The 17,574-nt window shown below is 34.4% G+C and overlaps 1 protein-coding gene across 2 annotated transcripts in view; it reads left to right on the forward strand.

The window, feature by feature from the left end:
• Positions 1–17,574, forward strand: part of CUL2 (cullin 2) — a 104,375-nt gene that overhangs the window by 37,516 nt on the left and 49,285 nt on the right. For both annotated transcript variants that reach the window (XM_080810096.1, XM_080810095.1), the window contains exons 4-6: positions 1,798–1,892; positions 8,652–8,757; positions 14,121–14,203. In XM_080810096.1, the coding sequence (XP_080666222.1) occupies positions 1,798–1,892; positions 8,652–8,757; positions 14,121–14,203 (284 nt within the window). The remainder of the gene's footprint in view (positions 1–1,797; positions 1,893–8,651; positions 8,758–14,120; positions 14,204–17,574) is intronic.

Raw genomic sequence — 17,574 nt, forward strand, 5'->3', positions numbered from 1 at the left:
CCATAATTGTTACCTGTGTAAGGCACTTACAGATCTTGCAAGTTTTATATTTTAGCATGGGTTGTGTTTTTTTTTTAATGTTTTATTTTGAAATACTTTCAGACTTACAGGAAAGTTGTAAAAATAATACAAAATTCCTATATCCTTTTTACCAGCTTTTTAAGGTTAACATCTCGTATAACAGTGGTACAATTATTAACACTAGGAAATTAACATTGGTATAATTGCATTTTAAAGTAATGTGAAATAGTTTTATGAAAGTTTAGAATACTTACATAATTGTATACCATATGTTTTCTCAGATCCTGTGACAAAAAAGAAGTTGGCTAATAGTTGATGACAAAGTAAATTATTAACATAGCCAACAGATTTGAAGCAGTTTCACCTGTGAGAAGAAAGTTTTGTTTGATTGGGGGAGGGAACTTTTTAAATTACTAAAGTATTGCATTGCCGTTTTCAGAATTAACTACTGTGAATATTTTTGAATATCTATACTTAAATACGTCTGTTTTGGCATATGTTGATAATATATATAATTTGATATTTGTCCTTTGCCTATTTTTGCCTTGTGTAGACTTCCATTTTTATTAGAAAATTGAATCATATTATACACTTTATAATCTTTTTGATTTTAATATTATTATAATACTCTTTGTCATTAAATGGATGTTTATAATCCTGGCAATGATTGTAAAGTTTTTCATTGTGTAGAGATACTACAATTTGTTTAAATATTCTCATACTGCTGGGCATGTGGATTATTTGCAATATATATAATTTATTTTTATAAGCAGTACTTCTGTGAATATCTTGGTAGCTAAATTATTTTTGTGTAGCCGAGTTTTTTATAGGATAAATTCCTGGACATAGAATTATTAAGTCATAGGTTATGAACATTTTTTATTGTTTTGACATACAGTAACAAATTGTTCTCATATTTATTCACCCAGCAGCAGCAGTTTCTAAGCGTGCTTTTTTCTCCCAGTGTTATTAATAATAGTTGCTATTTTTAATCAATTTATTAAAATGACAGGCAAAAAAATACTATTTATAGGTTATTTCTTTCTCTTGAGCCTTAATTATTAAAATTCCACATTTAAAAGCATAGCATTTCAGCAGAGAATTAATTAAATGGAAATTAAGGTCATGACTTGCTTAAAGTCCTATGGATAGTTTATGAAAGAACTGAGATAAAAGAACCTGGTATCTTTTGAATGTCAGTCCAGTGTATTTTTACTGTTAGACTAGATTTCCTTCAAAAATAACTTTTAAAAAATTTGATCTCAGGTTTAAGTTTGATTTTTTATTTTTCAAAAAGTAATAGATTTCTGTTAAGTAAATATAAAACAACTTATTTGGGGAATATAGAAAAGGTGTAAATTTTCATAAATAGTCTTATTAACATAAGTGAGTAATTCAGAATGATGATATATTTATATAACTAGCAGGATGACCAAAAGTGAGGGATTTGAGGAAGCATACAGATACATGGCAGTAGAATTACATCCTCTTTTAAACTGATCTTAGTATAATATTGTAGCCTAAAGATACCTCATACCATTACATTTTATCCTTTTAGAGAATGGAACTGTTTACTCTCTAGTATGGATGCTTTATTTTCATATCTAAGACACATTTTTTCCTGGTTGTTTAAGTTTTACTAAAAGTAGTTAAATTAGAATGTAATTGTAAGTATAATTTAGAATACTTTTAAAAATAATTTTTGATAAATTTCATAGCTTACAAATGAAAATGATTAGCGCTTCCCAAGTAAAAATGTATTTCTTCTTTATATAGAGAGTTCTGGAGTCTGAAGAGCAAGTACTTGTTATGTATCATAGGTATTGGGAGGAATATAGCAAAGGTGCAGACTATATGGACTGCTTGTATAGGTAAGTATACCTTTAAACTCTTGACAACCCAAGCAGTGTTGCGGGTATTCAGTAATTGAAGGACTTTTGGGTTTGGGCTTTTTGTTTTTAAATTTTTAAATAAATGAACAAAACTAAAGCATTCTCTGCTCAATGGGCTTTGTCTGCTATGGAGAAAGGTCTGTAGTCTGGGTCATGTGAGTCTTTGGAAAGCCAAGCAGGGTATGGAAAGTTACTCTCTGAAAACTAAAACTATATTTAATTTCATAGTTCTATTTTTTTTTTTTCATATTGTCTGGGACTCTCTTTCTCTCTATATATAGCACATGTTGAATCTTGACAGAGTTCCAAAGTGCAACTTCAGCTTGGATGAAACTTGGTGAAATAAATCCAAGCCCATGTTCCCCTCCAGTATGTTCTTATTTGACTGTAAGATCCAGTATTTTATGTTTCATGGAAACACTGCTAGTTAAAGCATTCAGCAGTTGTTCTCTTGAAGTTCTACCTTATCCTTCAGGCATTATATTAAAATTACCTACAGTGTCATAATGCCTTGTCTTCTCTCACATTTTCCTGTCTCTCCTTGTACTCCCGTATCTGTCTGGATTGCTTGTCTGAATTGCTTGACTGCCTTTCTCTAAGTGACTAATTCTGATTTGTTTTTCTGCCATTCCTGTCTCTGAACTTCCCTCTTCCTTGTTCTACCCAGTCTCCTACTTAGATCTTTTGTGTTAACTGTCACTCTGGCACATTTCTGTGGTACTCTGCGCTGATCCTCTCTAACCTGTTCACATAGACAATGGAAATAAAATCCTGGGTACATAAGGCAGAAACCTATTTATTGAAGAATAGTGGATAAATAAGGAATAGTATTGTTAAGTCACCTGGGCTTTTTACCCTTGGAATGAGAGTGACTACTCTTGAAATGGTTGTGGCTTATGATGGAGGCGATAATTTTGGCCCATGCCTTTTGGCCTGGGCAGAGATGGACCCCTGCCTCAGTTTCTCACTGGGGAGAAACTCCTCAGTTCTCCCCAGTAAAAACTCAGGAGTGAAGCTGGCTGGCAGAGCATTGTCTGTATAGTTACTCCATGCATTACTGGAGTACCACACTGAGGCTTGGTTCTTGGTTCTCTTGGCGTGTTTGTCCTTTTTCAGTGGTTCATGTTCCTGTAGGTTTTTATAACAACACTGAAGTTTACTTTAAGTTGCCTCTGTTGAAAACTGGAGCTTATTTCAACCGCCATTAGCTTTTATTTCTTCTTAGAAGAGCCAAATGTAGTAAAATCAGAAGCCAGCAGTTTCTGACAAGCACAAGGTTTACTGTGGCTTTGGCTTTTATAAAACAGTGTTTGCCATACATTAAACATCTTGACATTTCATGTTTTATTTTTTTCCCTCCTTCATCCATCAAAGTAAGATAGTCATAAATAGAACTTTTAGGACTACCCTAGATAAATTGTGGAGGAGAATTAGAGGAATCTTAAGGATAAGAGTGAGAACACATACATGCCTTTGGCATTGCTGAGAAGCTTGGGCCACTGGTATATCGATGTCTAAGAGAGTAGTTAGACTATATGCTAATGCAGTATGCTATGTGCAGTGTGTTTCCTCTTGAGCTGAGACATTTTCATAAAGATTTAAATTGTTTTTCTTGTTTTGTTTTGTTTCCTAGGTTCTCCTTGCATCTGTCTATATCTCTTATTTGCCAAAATCAATAATTTGGTACTATTTAAATCAATACTAATATTAATAATAAGTTGGTACTATTAGTGAGCTTTTATTAAATACATATGATATATACACAAATGTATGTGTGTATATAAACCGTATGAGGTAGTTGGTGTCACCAGATTTGCAGCGGAGCAAACTAGGCTCAGAGAGGTTAAATGACTTTGCTCAGCGTTACTCAGCTACCAAAAAAAAAAAAAAAAAAAAATCACAATTTAAACCCAGGTCAGTCCAATTAAGCCTATTTAACTTCTTCATTTTACTTTAGTCTCATTCTAAATACACTCTTTTAGTCATTTAGGTAGATTCTGTCCTCATAACTTATCTTAAACTATGCATTCTTTCTAGAATGATTTCAATTTCTCCTGGTTTTAGCTACGACCTGTATACTGCTAACCACCAAAATATGGGCTTATCCCAGATGGCCTAAGTTTCAGAGGAGTATTTTTTACCTAGCCTGCCTGTACCTTCAGGGTATTCCATGGGTACATTGTAGTACTGCAGATTTCAAAACTGAGCTTATGGGGCACCTGGGTGACTCAGTGGGTTAAGCCTCTGCCTTTGGCTCAGGTCATGATCCCAGCGTCCTGGGATCGAGCCCCATATCAGGCTCTCTGCTCGCTCGGCGGGAAGCCTGCTTCTCCCTCTCCCACTCCCCCTGCTTGTATTCCCTCTCTCCCTGTGTCTCTCTCTGTCAGATAAAAATCTTAAAAAAACAAAAAACAAAAAAAACACAAAAAACTGAGCTTATTATCTTTTACATTCACACTGTCCCCAGTATTATTAATTTTATTATTTATTATTATTATTTTTTAAGTAGGCTCCATGCCCAGCGTGGAGCCCAATACAAGGCTTGAACTCATGACCCTGAGATCAGCACCTGAGCTGAGATCAGGAGTTAAGACATTTAACCAATTGAGCCACCCAGGCGCCCCAGTATTACTAATTTTAATTGGAAATAATACTGTACATCCAGACGTAGATGCCGGAAGCCTCAGTTATCCTTTCTTCACTTACGGTTATCCTCTCTACCTGATCCCTATTGGTCAGGTCCTCCAAATGTCTCTTAAATTCATTATTTCCTTTGCATTGTAAGCATTTTGTTGTTTCTTTTATTAATGATAAGTCCCTATAAGCAGTCTTCCAGCCTTTGATTTCAGATTTTTTCTGTTTACTGAACTCATGTTATTTTTTCTAACATGCAGATCGGATCACTCTGAAATCACCTAGTAACCTTCCACTGTCTGTAGCAAAGAACTTAGAACTAATGGCTCATGGGATTCACTTATAGAGAATTTTATTTGACCACTGTGGCTGATCATCATTTATTTAATTATATTGGTAGAATAGATGGTAAGATCCTTTTCATAGAGGATATAGTTGGCAGTAATTAGATGAAAACTGCTTAATGATAGTTTTTAATTGTGGGGTACTGAGGTTATCAAGGCTAGCTATCATTTTTAGTCATACTCTGTAAGGAAATCTGTGTAAAGAAATAAAAAGGAAAAATACATTTTTGTTTCAAAAGTATTTTTAAATATTTTTATCAAGTAATTTCTAGCCTCTTCTTTATTCTGACTGATATATAAAATGGATATGCATTAGCATAGGTAATTTAAGGATTCTGACTTTAAAGAAAATAATGATATTCCTGCCTCACGTTTCCCAGTACTACATACCTCTTTAGATCCTGCTGGCTCTTGAAGTGGAGTACATAAGATATTAACTGGAGAACTAACAACTCTTGAAATCCAGTAGGTATTAGCATGAGAACAATTTTGTAATGGAATTTCCTAAGACAGATTGAAATGCTTGGTTTCTCTGAGGCTTTAAAGTTACTTTTGGCTATTCCTTATTGTCAAGTACTATTTTTAATTTTGTCAGTGCTAATATTCCAGGAAAGCAAAGGATACTTACTAAACACTTTGTTGATGAAATAAATTATAAAAACATTATAAAAATTATAAAAACTACTGCATTATATGTGAGCAGAACAGCAAGGTATTGCCTGTATGGTAGAGTATAAAATATTGTAAGAAATTATTGAACCTGATTTCTTTTATGATTTCCTAGAACATATGTCTTTATTTAAAAACAAATGTGTGATGAGTAAAATTGACTGTAAAATTCTCCAATGACAGAAATTAAGAATTGTATCATCCACACATCAAAATGAAAAATTGTGCTGTTTACATTTTAAGTTAAATCTTTAAATTATTTTAAAAGCTTATCTATCAAGCTTAAACTTAACATCAAGAGTAGAAATCTGGAATGAGAAAGAGTTAATTGTAAGTTTGTTTTATTCCATGAGGTAAAGAGAATAGTGACTTATCCTGTCAGATATCAGACATAAAGCTCCACTAAAGCAGTATGCTGGCTCAAGAATACACATACAGATCTTTGAAACGGAATAGTGATTCCATACCTCTGCAGATCTAGCAGCTGGTTGTTCAGCATTAACAAACCACTATGCTAAGAAGTTTATACTTAGTCTATAGGTATAAAGGAGCTACTCAGGATTCTGAATAGGTGAGTAATTTTTAGATGAATTGGAGATGGCAGAAATAGGAAGTAGAGACCAGTCATGGGAGTGTTGCACATGATCCAAGCAGAGAGGTATTGGAAGAGAGAAGGAAAGTAATGGGAGAGCATGAGTAGCAGTTTAGGAGGACATGAAGAGCAGCTGATTAAAGGAGTGAAATGGAAGGAAGACAGATAAATGTTTCTAATCTCTTAGTGAGATTACTGGAATGGCATGGTACCACAGACCAAAAAAGAAACTTTTTTTGCTGTTGGTTTGGTGCGACAAACTTGGTTTGGTGCGAAGGATACATAAAGGAAGGCACATATAAATGGTAAAGATAGGACAATTAAAGTCCCACTATTCAGGGAACACATGTCACTGTTGAAATATTATATTTGTTTACATTTGTGTATTCTACCAGATGTGTAAACTCTGTGCAGGAAGCCCACATTTTTGTTTTTCATCTTTCTGTCCCTGGGGCCTGGCACACTACCTGATTTAGAGTTCATGCTTGGTCATTACTTGTTGAATGAGTGAGAGAGAACTTGTGAAATTTCTGTGCCAGCTCTGCCACTTGCTAGCAGATTTACCATCGGCAAGTTCTTTAAGCTCTCTAAGCTGCAGTTTTCTTACATATAAAAGGAGGATCTTACGATAATACCACACTTACCTAGCTCATAGTATGCAACCATATAAAATGCTTATGGGTATGCCTGACACATGACACAAACTCAGTAAATGTTAGTGATTACATTTTTCCTGGTATTTGTGTTTTTATGATCTGGCTCCGGTCTGCTTTTCTAAGTTTGTATTCTAATATTAGCTTTTATTATCCCTGCTGTCTGGAATGTTATCCATTTATGTATTCAGTAATTCATCAAGGAAGTATTTTTTGAGGACTTCGTATTTACCTGCCACTGGTTCTGGACGCTGTGTAAGCTAGGTCTTTGCTTTGTAGTTCTTATATTCTGGAGACGCAACAGATGTACAGAGCAAGTAAGCAAATGAGAGAATTGGATTTATTTCACAAAGTAGTAAGTACCATGAAGAATATTAGAACAGTTACATATAGTTACTTAAATTGGAGTGGAAGTTAAAGTTCATTTGGCTTGGTATCAGGTCAGGCCTGAGAGAAGTGTGTTTGAGCTGAGACCTGAATGACAGAAGCCAGAGGTTATAATAGCTCTTCAATTTATATATCTCTATTTCAGGCCAGGTAGCCCAGATGTTCTCTCTTTAGCTCTTATTTCTGTCTCAGTCCTGTTCCCTTTCTTCAGTTGAAAGGCATGGCTGAAAACCCAACATGAAATTAGGAGGGTGTACTACTAGAGAGGATGGAAGGAAGTTTGAATTGGCATTTTGGAGGAAAAATGTAATAGGACATTGTAACATGGATAGAGGAGACTAAAATGTCCAAGGAGTAGCAAGGTTTTAAGCCTTGGAGTCTAGAGGCTTGTAGTCAGTCAGTGTTGGAGTACAACTTGTGTAAGTGGTTGTATTTGTACAACTTCGGTGTTAATTCCAGGAATTGTGTTTTTCATTGTCTCCTAGAGTTGTTTGTGAAGTTATGCAGTTGAAACTTTAGTTGTCTTTGTTTCCAGTTTCATTTGTCTGCAGACATGAAGTAGACTTCTCATTTTGATGCAAGGAACACTAGAAATTGTTTTACTTTAGAGATTTTGTGCTTATTGCCTATTTGTGTTGTTTATAGCTATTTACACATGGCAGAACCTTTCAAATCAGTACTTTTAGGTGGTGAGCATTATAGGCATTATAGTGAAATCTAAGATTGCGAAGAGTGAGTGCTAGAATATTTTGAGCCCTTTCTACACATTTTATTTCCTCTAAAGAACTCTATATTCAACTCAGTAATTTGTAGAGTTCAGTACAGCTATTAGTTTTAGAATATGTTGAGACATCATAAAGCTGTTTTCCTCTGGTAGACGAAGTGATCTTACGTTTGTCAGTTTTGCCCATACTTCTTACTGTACAGTCTTTCATTTTCTTACCTACTGATTGTGATCTCTTTTTGTTGTTGTTTAAAAATGAAAAGTTACATCTTTTCCTGGTGATAGATATAAATTGAAGAACTGACTTGAGTTTTACCTTTAACTATTTCTTTGTTTAATTCTTTGCAAAGTGAACTATCCTGACTTACCAAGAAAAATCTGGGAATGTGCAAATTATATTGCAGAGGATTGTAGAAGCACCTTGGGTAGGAGCTGTTGGGCTATATGAGTACTGGAAATTTTTAGAGCAAAACCCTTGAGTTTTTTAAAGTGAGACTGAAGTAATAGGCTTTTCCTCTCCTACTCTAGAGGTTATTCTTTTGCTCTTAGCCTTCGTCTGGTACTTTTGATCCTTTTGAATTATATTTCTTACTTCTGCATAATTTCTTTGGATATGTTACCACACTCTTCTATAGTTGATTTATATAACCCTAAAATTGTTATTTTCACGTTGCAAGTTACTTGTTTTCCTCCTGATTTTAATACAGTTTCCATGGTACTATATTTGTTTTTCAGGTATCTCAACACCCAGTTTATTAAAAAGAATAAATTGACAGAAGCTGACCTTCAGTATGGCTATGGTGGTGTAGATATGAATGAACCACTTATGGAAATAGGAGAGGTAGGAAATTCTTTACCTGACTGGCAGATGTGAGAGTGTTTTCATATATATTGAGGGAATTTGATTTTCCTTTATTTTAAGGACACGATGTTGACTATCTTAAATTTGTCAAGATTTAAAACATCATGAATGTTAATAAAACACTGCAACGATTTCCTAAGAATCTTTACATAGATGAGAACGGAAGAGATATTAGTATTATTTTAATAATTAATGACAGATGAATAAATGACAGGTTAATAGCTCCACTATGTGAAAAGTTCATAAAAAGTCTTTAAGAAAATATTTTCCAAGAGTATTTAGAAAATACTCTTGAGATTCTTGTAGTTAAAAGTGCGAAGGTCAAGGCGCCTGGGTGGTTTAGTTGGTTGAGCATCTGACTCTTGATTTTAGCTCAGGTCATGATCTCAGGGTTGTAGAGTTGAGCCCTGTGTCAGGCTCCATGCTGGGTGTAGAGCCTGCATAGGATTTTCTCTCTCTCTCCCACTCTTCTTCTGCCCCTCCCCCCCACCTCATGTCCTGCATGCTCCCTCTCTTTAAAAAAAAAAGTGCAAAGGTCCTAGGCTTAAAAGAGATCCTAAAAGAGAAGAAATACAGATTTATGGATATAACAAATTTATTTTAACTTTAAAAAGTAATTAAAGAGGTTCAGAGTAAAACAATGAAGCGTGGAGGTCAGGTAGTTCTTTCAGATTCTTGAGGTAGAGTGTAAATTTGTGGAAAATTACAAAAACCATATATTGGTTGTAAAAGAAATACTCCAGTATGGTATTTGTTTATTCATCAGTCAATAAATCATCATCAATCAATAAAGATGTATTTATTGAGTAGTCATACACTGGTGATACAATGGTGAGCAGACAGAAGGTCTCTGTCCTCATGGGGAAGCAATGCCAGATAAGTACAGAAATTAATGTGAAATTGTGGGGAGTGTTAATGAAAGAAATAAACAGCTAAGATGTGGCAATAGTATAGATTTTACTTAGAATAATCCTGTTGGAAAGAAATTCGTCATTGTCTTTTTTTTTTTTTTTTGAAGATTTTATTTATTTATTTATTTGAGAGAGAGAGAGAGAGAGAGAGAGAGAGGGAACACAAGCAAGGGGAGTGGGAGAGGGTGGAGCAAGCTTCTCGCTGAGCAGGAAGCCTGATGTGGGGCTCAATCCCAGAACCCTGGGATCGTGACCTGAGCTGAAGGCAGACCCTTAACGACTGAGCCACCCAGGCGCCCCGTCATTGTCTTTCAGTAGACTTTAAAATGTGCAGTACTGTTAACCAGATAGTCCCATATCTGGTAATCTGTACTGTGAAAATAATAAATAATGGGGAAAAAAGTTCAAATATTTAGAAGTATTCCTTGTGGGGCACCTGGATGGCTCAGTTGGTTAAGCATCTGCCTTCAGCTCAGGTCATGATCCCAAGGTTCTGGGATGGAGCCCCGCATTTGCTGCTTGCTCAGCAGGGAGCCTGCTTCTCCCTCTCCCTCTACCTGCTGCTCCCCCTGCTTATGCTCACACACTTTCTCTCTGTGTCAAATAAATAAATAAAATCTTTAAAAAAAAATAAAAGTATTCCTTGTGATCATTGTTATTAATAAGGGTGTCTAATGGATAGGCAGTCTAAATGTCTAATATCCAATAGTAAAAACCATACATAGATGAATATGTACAGTACGATTTTGTTATGAAGGCAAAAAATAGTTCACAGGAACTTTAATAAAGGGGAAAATATTTAATGAAAAAATTTGGACACAGTACATGTTTAATAGGAATAAAACTATAAGGGAAAAAGGATGTAGAGTAACAGTTCAGTGGGAAATAATAATTGCTTTAGTTTGTAGGATTATAAGTGAATATTTTAATAATTGTCCCTTGTCACCAACACCATCAAACTCACTCTTCCTTCCAGAGGAAATCACCATAAACAATGTCTTTCCTGAATTTTGCCTGTGCATTTGCGTATAAATACTTATACTATGCATGTAATGGTTTAATTTTGTATTTTAAACATTAATGGTATCATATCCTATGTACCCTAATGATAGCATACCGTATATCTTGCAACTTCTATTTCTTGCCTGTTTTGTTTTGTTTTTTGGTTACTGTGTCTAGTTCTTTGCACATAAGTTTATTTTTCTGAGAGTTTTCTATAGTAAGGATATAGAATAAATTTCTTAATCATTTATTAAACTATTTTTCTTAGTGTTCAGTTCTTTGTTGTTATGAACAATACTGTTGTGAATATCATTGTTCATTTATTCATTTATTAAATTTTTTTTAATCCCTCTGTGTCCTAGGCACTTTTCTGTATGCTGAGAATACAGTAGTGAACAAAGTAGACACAAATCTTAATGCTTAAGGAGTTAACATTTATGTATAAATCTTTGTACGTGAGCAGAAATTTTCTTAGAGTGAGTACCCAAAAGTGGATTTTCTGGGTCCAAGCACACACAGAATTTTGATAGTCCCTCCAGCTTGCTTTCAAAAGGCTTCTTAGTTTGTTCTCCTACTATACCTATAACATCTCATTTTCTTTTGTATCACCTTTTTCCCTGTTTGCACTATTTAAAAAACAAAAAATAAGGGAAAACTTGAAGAATGGACCCAGTGGGAAGGCGGTGCTTTTACTTATTTGAAACGGAATTACCAATTGATCAGAATAAGGTTACCCCAGGGAAATAGAATAAAGAGGCTAAAACCAGACTAATGGCTGTATAGATGCAATTATGTTGGAAACAGAGGAGCAGTCAATTTTTGATACGGAAATAATTTGTACTCTTTATGGGAAAAATATATTGGAGTTTAAATATGAAAGGCAAAACATAAAAACTTTTGGAAGGCAATATAAGAGCACACACATCCCTGACATTAGAGTAAGGAGGTTCTTAAAAGACAAGAAAAATACAGACAATAAAGGAAAAGATTGAAAACTTTGAGATATTAAAATATAATTTATTTTACTCAAAAAACACTGTAAAGGAACTCACAAAGTCACAAACTATGTCTGCAATATATAAAACTGTCAAGGGTTTAATTTCTACAATAGATGAAGAACTCCTAGTTTTTATTAAGAATAAGATAAATACTACTGAATAATGGGCAAAAGAGATGAATTGGCATTTCACAGAAAAAAACTGAGATGTACAATAAACGTATGAAAAGATACCCAGCCTCAAACAAGAAGATGCCAGTTAAAACCACAAGGATATACCAAAACAATCTATAAATTCATTGTAATCCCTATCAAAATACAAATAGCATTTTTGACAGAACTTGAACAAATTAATCTTAAAATTTGTATGGAACCACCAAAGACCTGAAATAGCCTAAGCTGTCTTGAGAAAGAACAAAACTGAAGGTATTACAATATTGGATTTCAAACTACCTCACAAAGCTGTAGTAATCAAAACAGAATGGTACTAACACAGACATAGACACATAGATCCATAGATCAGTGGAACAAGATAAAGGACCCATGCATACAAACCCATGCTTTTATGGTCAGTTAATATATGACAAAAGAGGCTAGAATATGCAATGCAGAAGAATCTATTCAGCAAATGGTGTTGGGAAAACTGTGCAGCTACATGTAAACGAATGGAACAACCCCTTTCTTATACACAAAAATCAACTTAAAGTGGGTTAAAGATCTAAAAGTGAGACGTGAAACCATAAAATGTCTAAAAGAAAATGTAGGTAGTATTCTTTTGGACATCATCCTTAGCAACATATTTATGAATGTATTTCCTCAGACAAGGGAAGCAAAAGCAATATTAAACTATTGGGACTACGCCAACATAAAAAAGCTCTTGCTCAGCAATGGAGACCATCGATAAAACAAAAAAGGCAACCCAGTGAATGGGAGAAAATATTTGCAAATGGCATCAAATAAGGGGTTAGTATCCAGAATATGTAAAGAATTTATACAATCAACATAAAAAAACCCAAATGATTTAATTAAGAAATGAACCAAGGACCCGAATAGACATTTTTCTTTTTCCAAAGAAGAGATAAAAATGACCAACAGACACATGAAGAGATGCTCAAATCACTAATCATCAGGGAAATGCAAATCAAAACCACAATGAGATATCACCTCATGCTAGTCAGAATGGCTAGTATCCAAAAGACAAGAAATGGCAAGCTTTGATGAGGATGTGGAAGGGAACGCTCATGGGCTGTTGGTGGGAATGTAAATTGATGGCCACTACTATGGAAAACAGAATGGATGTTACTCAAAAAATGAAAAATAGAAATACCCTATAATCCAGTAATTCTACTACTGGTTATTTACTCAAAGAAAAGGAAAACATGAATTTGAAAAAACATATGCACCCCTGTGTATATTGCACCATTATTTACAATATAAATTATGCAGGTAGCCCAGGCGTCCATTGATAGATACATGAATAAAGAGGATGTGGTCTATATCTACAAAGGAATATTACTCAGCCATAAAAGAAATGAATCTTGTCATTTGCAACAACCTGGATCTGGAGTGTATAATGCCATGTTAAATAAGTCAGAGAAAAACACAAAAGCAAAAAACCAGATTTAATTATAGGGAATGAACTGATGATTACCAGAGGGGAGGTGGGTGAGGGGATTGGTGAAATAGGTGAAGGGGTTTAAAAGTACATTTATCTTGATGAGCACTGAGTGATATTTAGAATTGTTGAATCACAATGTTGTACACCTGAAATTAGTGCCGTGTGTTAACTATACGGGACTTAAAATTTTTAAAAATGTGGGGATATGTACACATTTGGTAAAACTATAGGTAAGGGAGTGATTTAACACAATATTCAGGGTTGTGGTAACCTCTGAGGGGAAGGTAGGAGGACATTCGGAGCAATGGTAACAGGGAAGTTGTGTTTCTTAAACTGGGTTGTGAATACAGGGATGTATTTTATTATTCTTTTAATTGGCTTACCCTTTATGTTTGTATGAGAGGTTTTATAATTTTAAAAATCAGCCAACAGCCAAATTACTTTAACATAAAACCTTTGTTTCTCTTAGTCTTAGCATTTATATAGCCTTTCCATAATACCAGCATTTAACAATCAATAAATTATGATTTATAAAAATCAAATCAAGTATTTCTTTAAGATTTTCAATTAATTCAGTTGAATTCAATTCAGTTTCAATTTGTTCAGACCTTAATTCTGTTCTTTGTACGTTTGATACTCATTTTCAGTTTAAATTAGAAATTCATTTTTTATGTATATTCGATTTTCATTTGACTTTTGAAATATTAGTTTTAAATACTTGATGTGTCTTTTTACTTTAAAAAGTCTCTCAACATTTTAGTAAATGTTAAAAACAAATGCTAGGTAATTCATCCTTGATTATTTTTCCTGGCAGCTAGCATTGGATATGTGGAGAAAATTGATGGTTGAACCACTTCAGACCATCCTTATCCGAATGTTGCTCCGAGAAATAAAAAAGTGAGTATTGACATTTGTCGTCTTGAGTCAATTCTAATTTCCTATTTGAATTGGTTTTAAATAGTGTACATTTGCATGGTAGTTAACTAGACGTAGGCCTTGGTTTACTTAAAGAAGCCTCATTTTCCATCTTAATGCCGATATTTTAAAATTGTTTTATAATCTTTTTTTTGACAGGTCTTTGGTCGTTAGCCCAATATGCTTAGTAAATAAGTAAGTCCCTGAAAGAAAGTGACATGTCATTTGTTGTTGAAAGCCTGATACCTCTTAGATCTTCTAGAGCATAGCTGAATTGTTTGGACATATTCTTTCAGTTTAAATCTTAATAAGGATAACCTACTTGTTTGGGAAAACAAATTACCTCTTAGCCCCAGTGTTAAATTAGTAACTTGCCTATATGTGAGGTTTGTTTGTGGGAAAATGGCTTCGCATTCTACTCATGGCCCAGTGTGGTGGACTCTACGTAATTTCTGTGTGAATAGAATTTAAGAGATTAAGTTTTCCTGCAGAGTCCAGAATAGAACATCCTAAAACATTCTTACTGGACTTCACTTTTGGGTAATTAGAAGAACTAAAAGTCAGTCATACAGGTGTGTGTAAAATAAATGTCATTTTACTGGAACTGATGTTGTAGGAGTTATCTAGAACAGTGAATTGCAGTATGATAATGGCCACTCCATCTGAAAATGCTTTCCTTAATATGAGTTTTTTATGTGAGGGAAAAAAAGAAAATCATTGTTTTTTTCTATGGGCTCCTCATAGGACATTAAAAAAAAAACAAACAAACAGAAACAAAAAAACAAGCCACAAAGAGGATAGGGGAATATTTTAAAATTTAATGTTAATACTAAATAGTAGAAAGTAGATGGTAGCAATTAGTAACTTGGTTTTAAAAAGCTGTTACTCACCCTTTTAATGATTCCATTTTATCCAAATATAGGGAGATGGAGAAAAAAGGATAGTGAAGCAGTAGGGTGGGACAATTTTTTTTCTTTTCTAAACCATAATTAACTGAAAGAACACTCCCAATAATATTTGTAGGTTCTAATGTATTTATTTTGCTGTGAAGTATTAACTTGTTTCCTGACTTGGAATTCAGCTATTTTACATTAAGTTTATTGAAAATACTGTTAAAATTTTCTAAATGCAGTTTTTTGAAATGTCTCTTTTAATATGTTGCTCCCAACCTAGTAAATTTTCTTAAGTGTGATTGTTAGCTTGTTAAAAATGAATTTGATGAAAAATGAAAGAAAATCTAACTGTATACAAAAAATAACAAAAGTAATAAAACAATAATAAAATTAAAATTAAAAAATAATACAACAATACAGGATATTCTGGAAAAGACAGATTATTTGGTTAGAGATATTAGGACAACTTGTCTTTTTTTTTTTTTTTTAAAGATTTTATTTATTTATTTGACAGACAGAGATCACAGGTAGGCAGAGAGGCAGCCAGAGAGAGAGAGGAAGGGAAGCAGGCTCCCTGCTGAGCAGAGAGCCCGATGCGGGGCTCGATCCCAGGACCCTGGGATCATGACCTGAGCCAAAGGCAGAGGCCTTAACCCACTGAGCCACCCAGGCGCCCCAGGACAACTTGTCTTAATTTTGTTGTTATAATCAGCTTCCATAAAAGTATTATTTGATATGCCCTACTAATATTTTATTTATTTTTCATGTATACTCTATTAAGTAGGTATTACCCCACATTTTACAGCTAAAGAAACTAAGGCATAACAACAACAACGATAATAATAAAATATGGGAGCTATGTGTCAAGAAGTGTTCTAAAAGCTTTCCCTGTATTATCCTCTTTAATCCTCACAACTCTGGGATGTTGGTGCTACTTCCATTATCATTTTACAAATGAAGATGTCGGTGGTGCTCTAGCAAAGCTAATTTGACTCCAGCCCCATCTTCTTAATTCCAGGGATTCAAATATGGCTTCAGCTAACTCTAAAGTGTCTGTTAGTTTTTACTTTCTTAAATTTTTAAATTATTTTTTATTTATTTATTTTTTAAAAGACTTTATTTATTTATTTGACCAGAGAGAGAGTACAAGTATACAGAACAGCAGGCAGAGGGAGAGGGATAAGCAGACTCCCCACCGAGCAGGCAGCCCAATATGGGGCTCCATCCCAGGACTCTGGGATCATGACCTGAGCCAAAGGCAGCCACTTAACTGACTGAGCCACCCAGGCACCCCTTTTTTTATTTCTTAATGATTTTATTTATTTATTTGACACAGAGAGACAGGGAGCGAGAGAGAGAACACAAGCAGGGAGAGTGGGAGAGGGAGAAGCAGGCTTCTCGTTGAGCAGGGAGCCTGATATGGGGCTTGATCCTAGGAATCTGGGATCATGACCTGAATTGAAGGCAGATGCTTAATGACTGAGCCACCCAGGCGCCCCTATGCCTGTCTTTTAAATTCACAGAACATTTCTTCCATTCCTAGTTCTAGTACTTTGGCTTTTATATACATTTTAGTTTTATAATGCTTTGAATATTCTAGTAATTTCACACATAGTTCTTTATTTGATCTTAAGAAAGCAGGGCAAGTTTTATTTATAAGTAAATAAATTAAACTTCAATAAGTAGAAATGACTTGCTGAATTTGAAATAGCTAAGGAAAGAGATTCCATGCCTACAAACTTCCAATTTGGGCATTTCCACTGCATTGCTTTAATATCTATTTATCCATTACTTTTAAAGATAATAAGGCTTATAACTTCCATTACATGGACAAGTGGCTCTGGTAGGTATTCCTTGTTGGTAAAACTGGCTGAGCCTTATAATGGTACGTGATGGTGAATATTGTCATAGGCTCATTTTACAAATGGGGGAAATGAGGCTTGAGAGAATAGTCAGCTTACTTAGATCACATATCTAGTATATGGCTTAATGAGAATCAGAAGACTGGTTATTCTGGTCCTTGAGTTGTGGTCTTACCCATATATTACATATTCTTAGCAGTGGTTTGTTGAAGTTGCATCTCATTGCCATTACTGCTAACAGAGAAGTATTTTACTATGTGTACCTACAACTTCTTTGTGGAAAGAGGTCCACCAAACTTACTTAAACTTAAAATCTCGGATCTAGCAGAGCATATTACAAATTTGATTTCCTGTCAATTTATTCACAATTTCCTTTCCCTGCTTTCATCCCTAGGTTGCTAGATATTCTCTACAAGTGTCTAAAGGGCATTACTGTGAACTTGTGGTTTCTCAAATCTGGCCACTGAAAATCAAGCTTACACAAAGGATGTTTAAAAGCATTATCTTTCTACAAAAAAATTATAAAAGTAAAATGTGTTGATTGTATACAATTAAAAATGTATAGAAGGTTAAAAAGAGAAATTAAAAGACTTCTACT

The sequence above is a fragment of the Martes martes genome (genome assembly GCF_963455335.1).
Source record: "Martes martes genome assembly, chromosome: 8".
Taxonomy (NCBI): Eukaryota; Metazoa; Chordata; class Mammalia; order Carnivora; family Mustelidae; genus Martes; species Martes martes.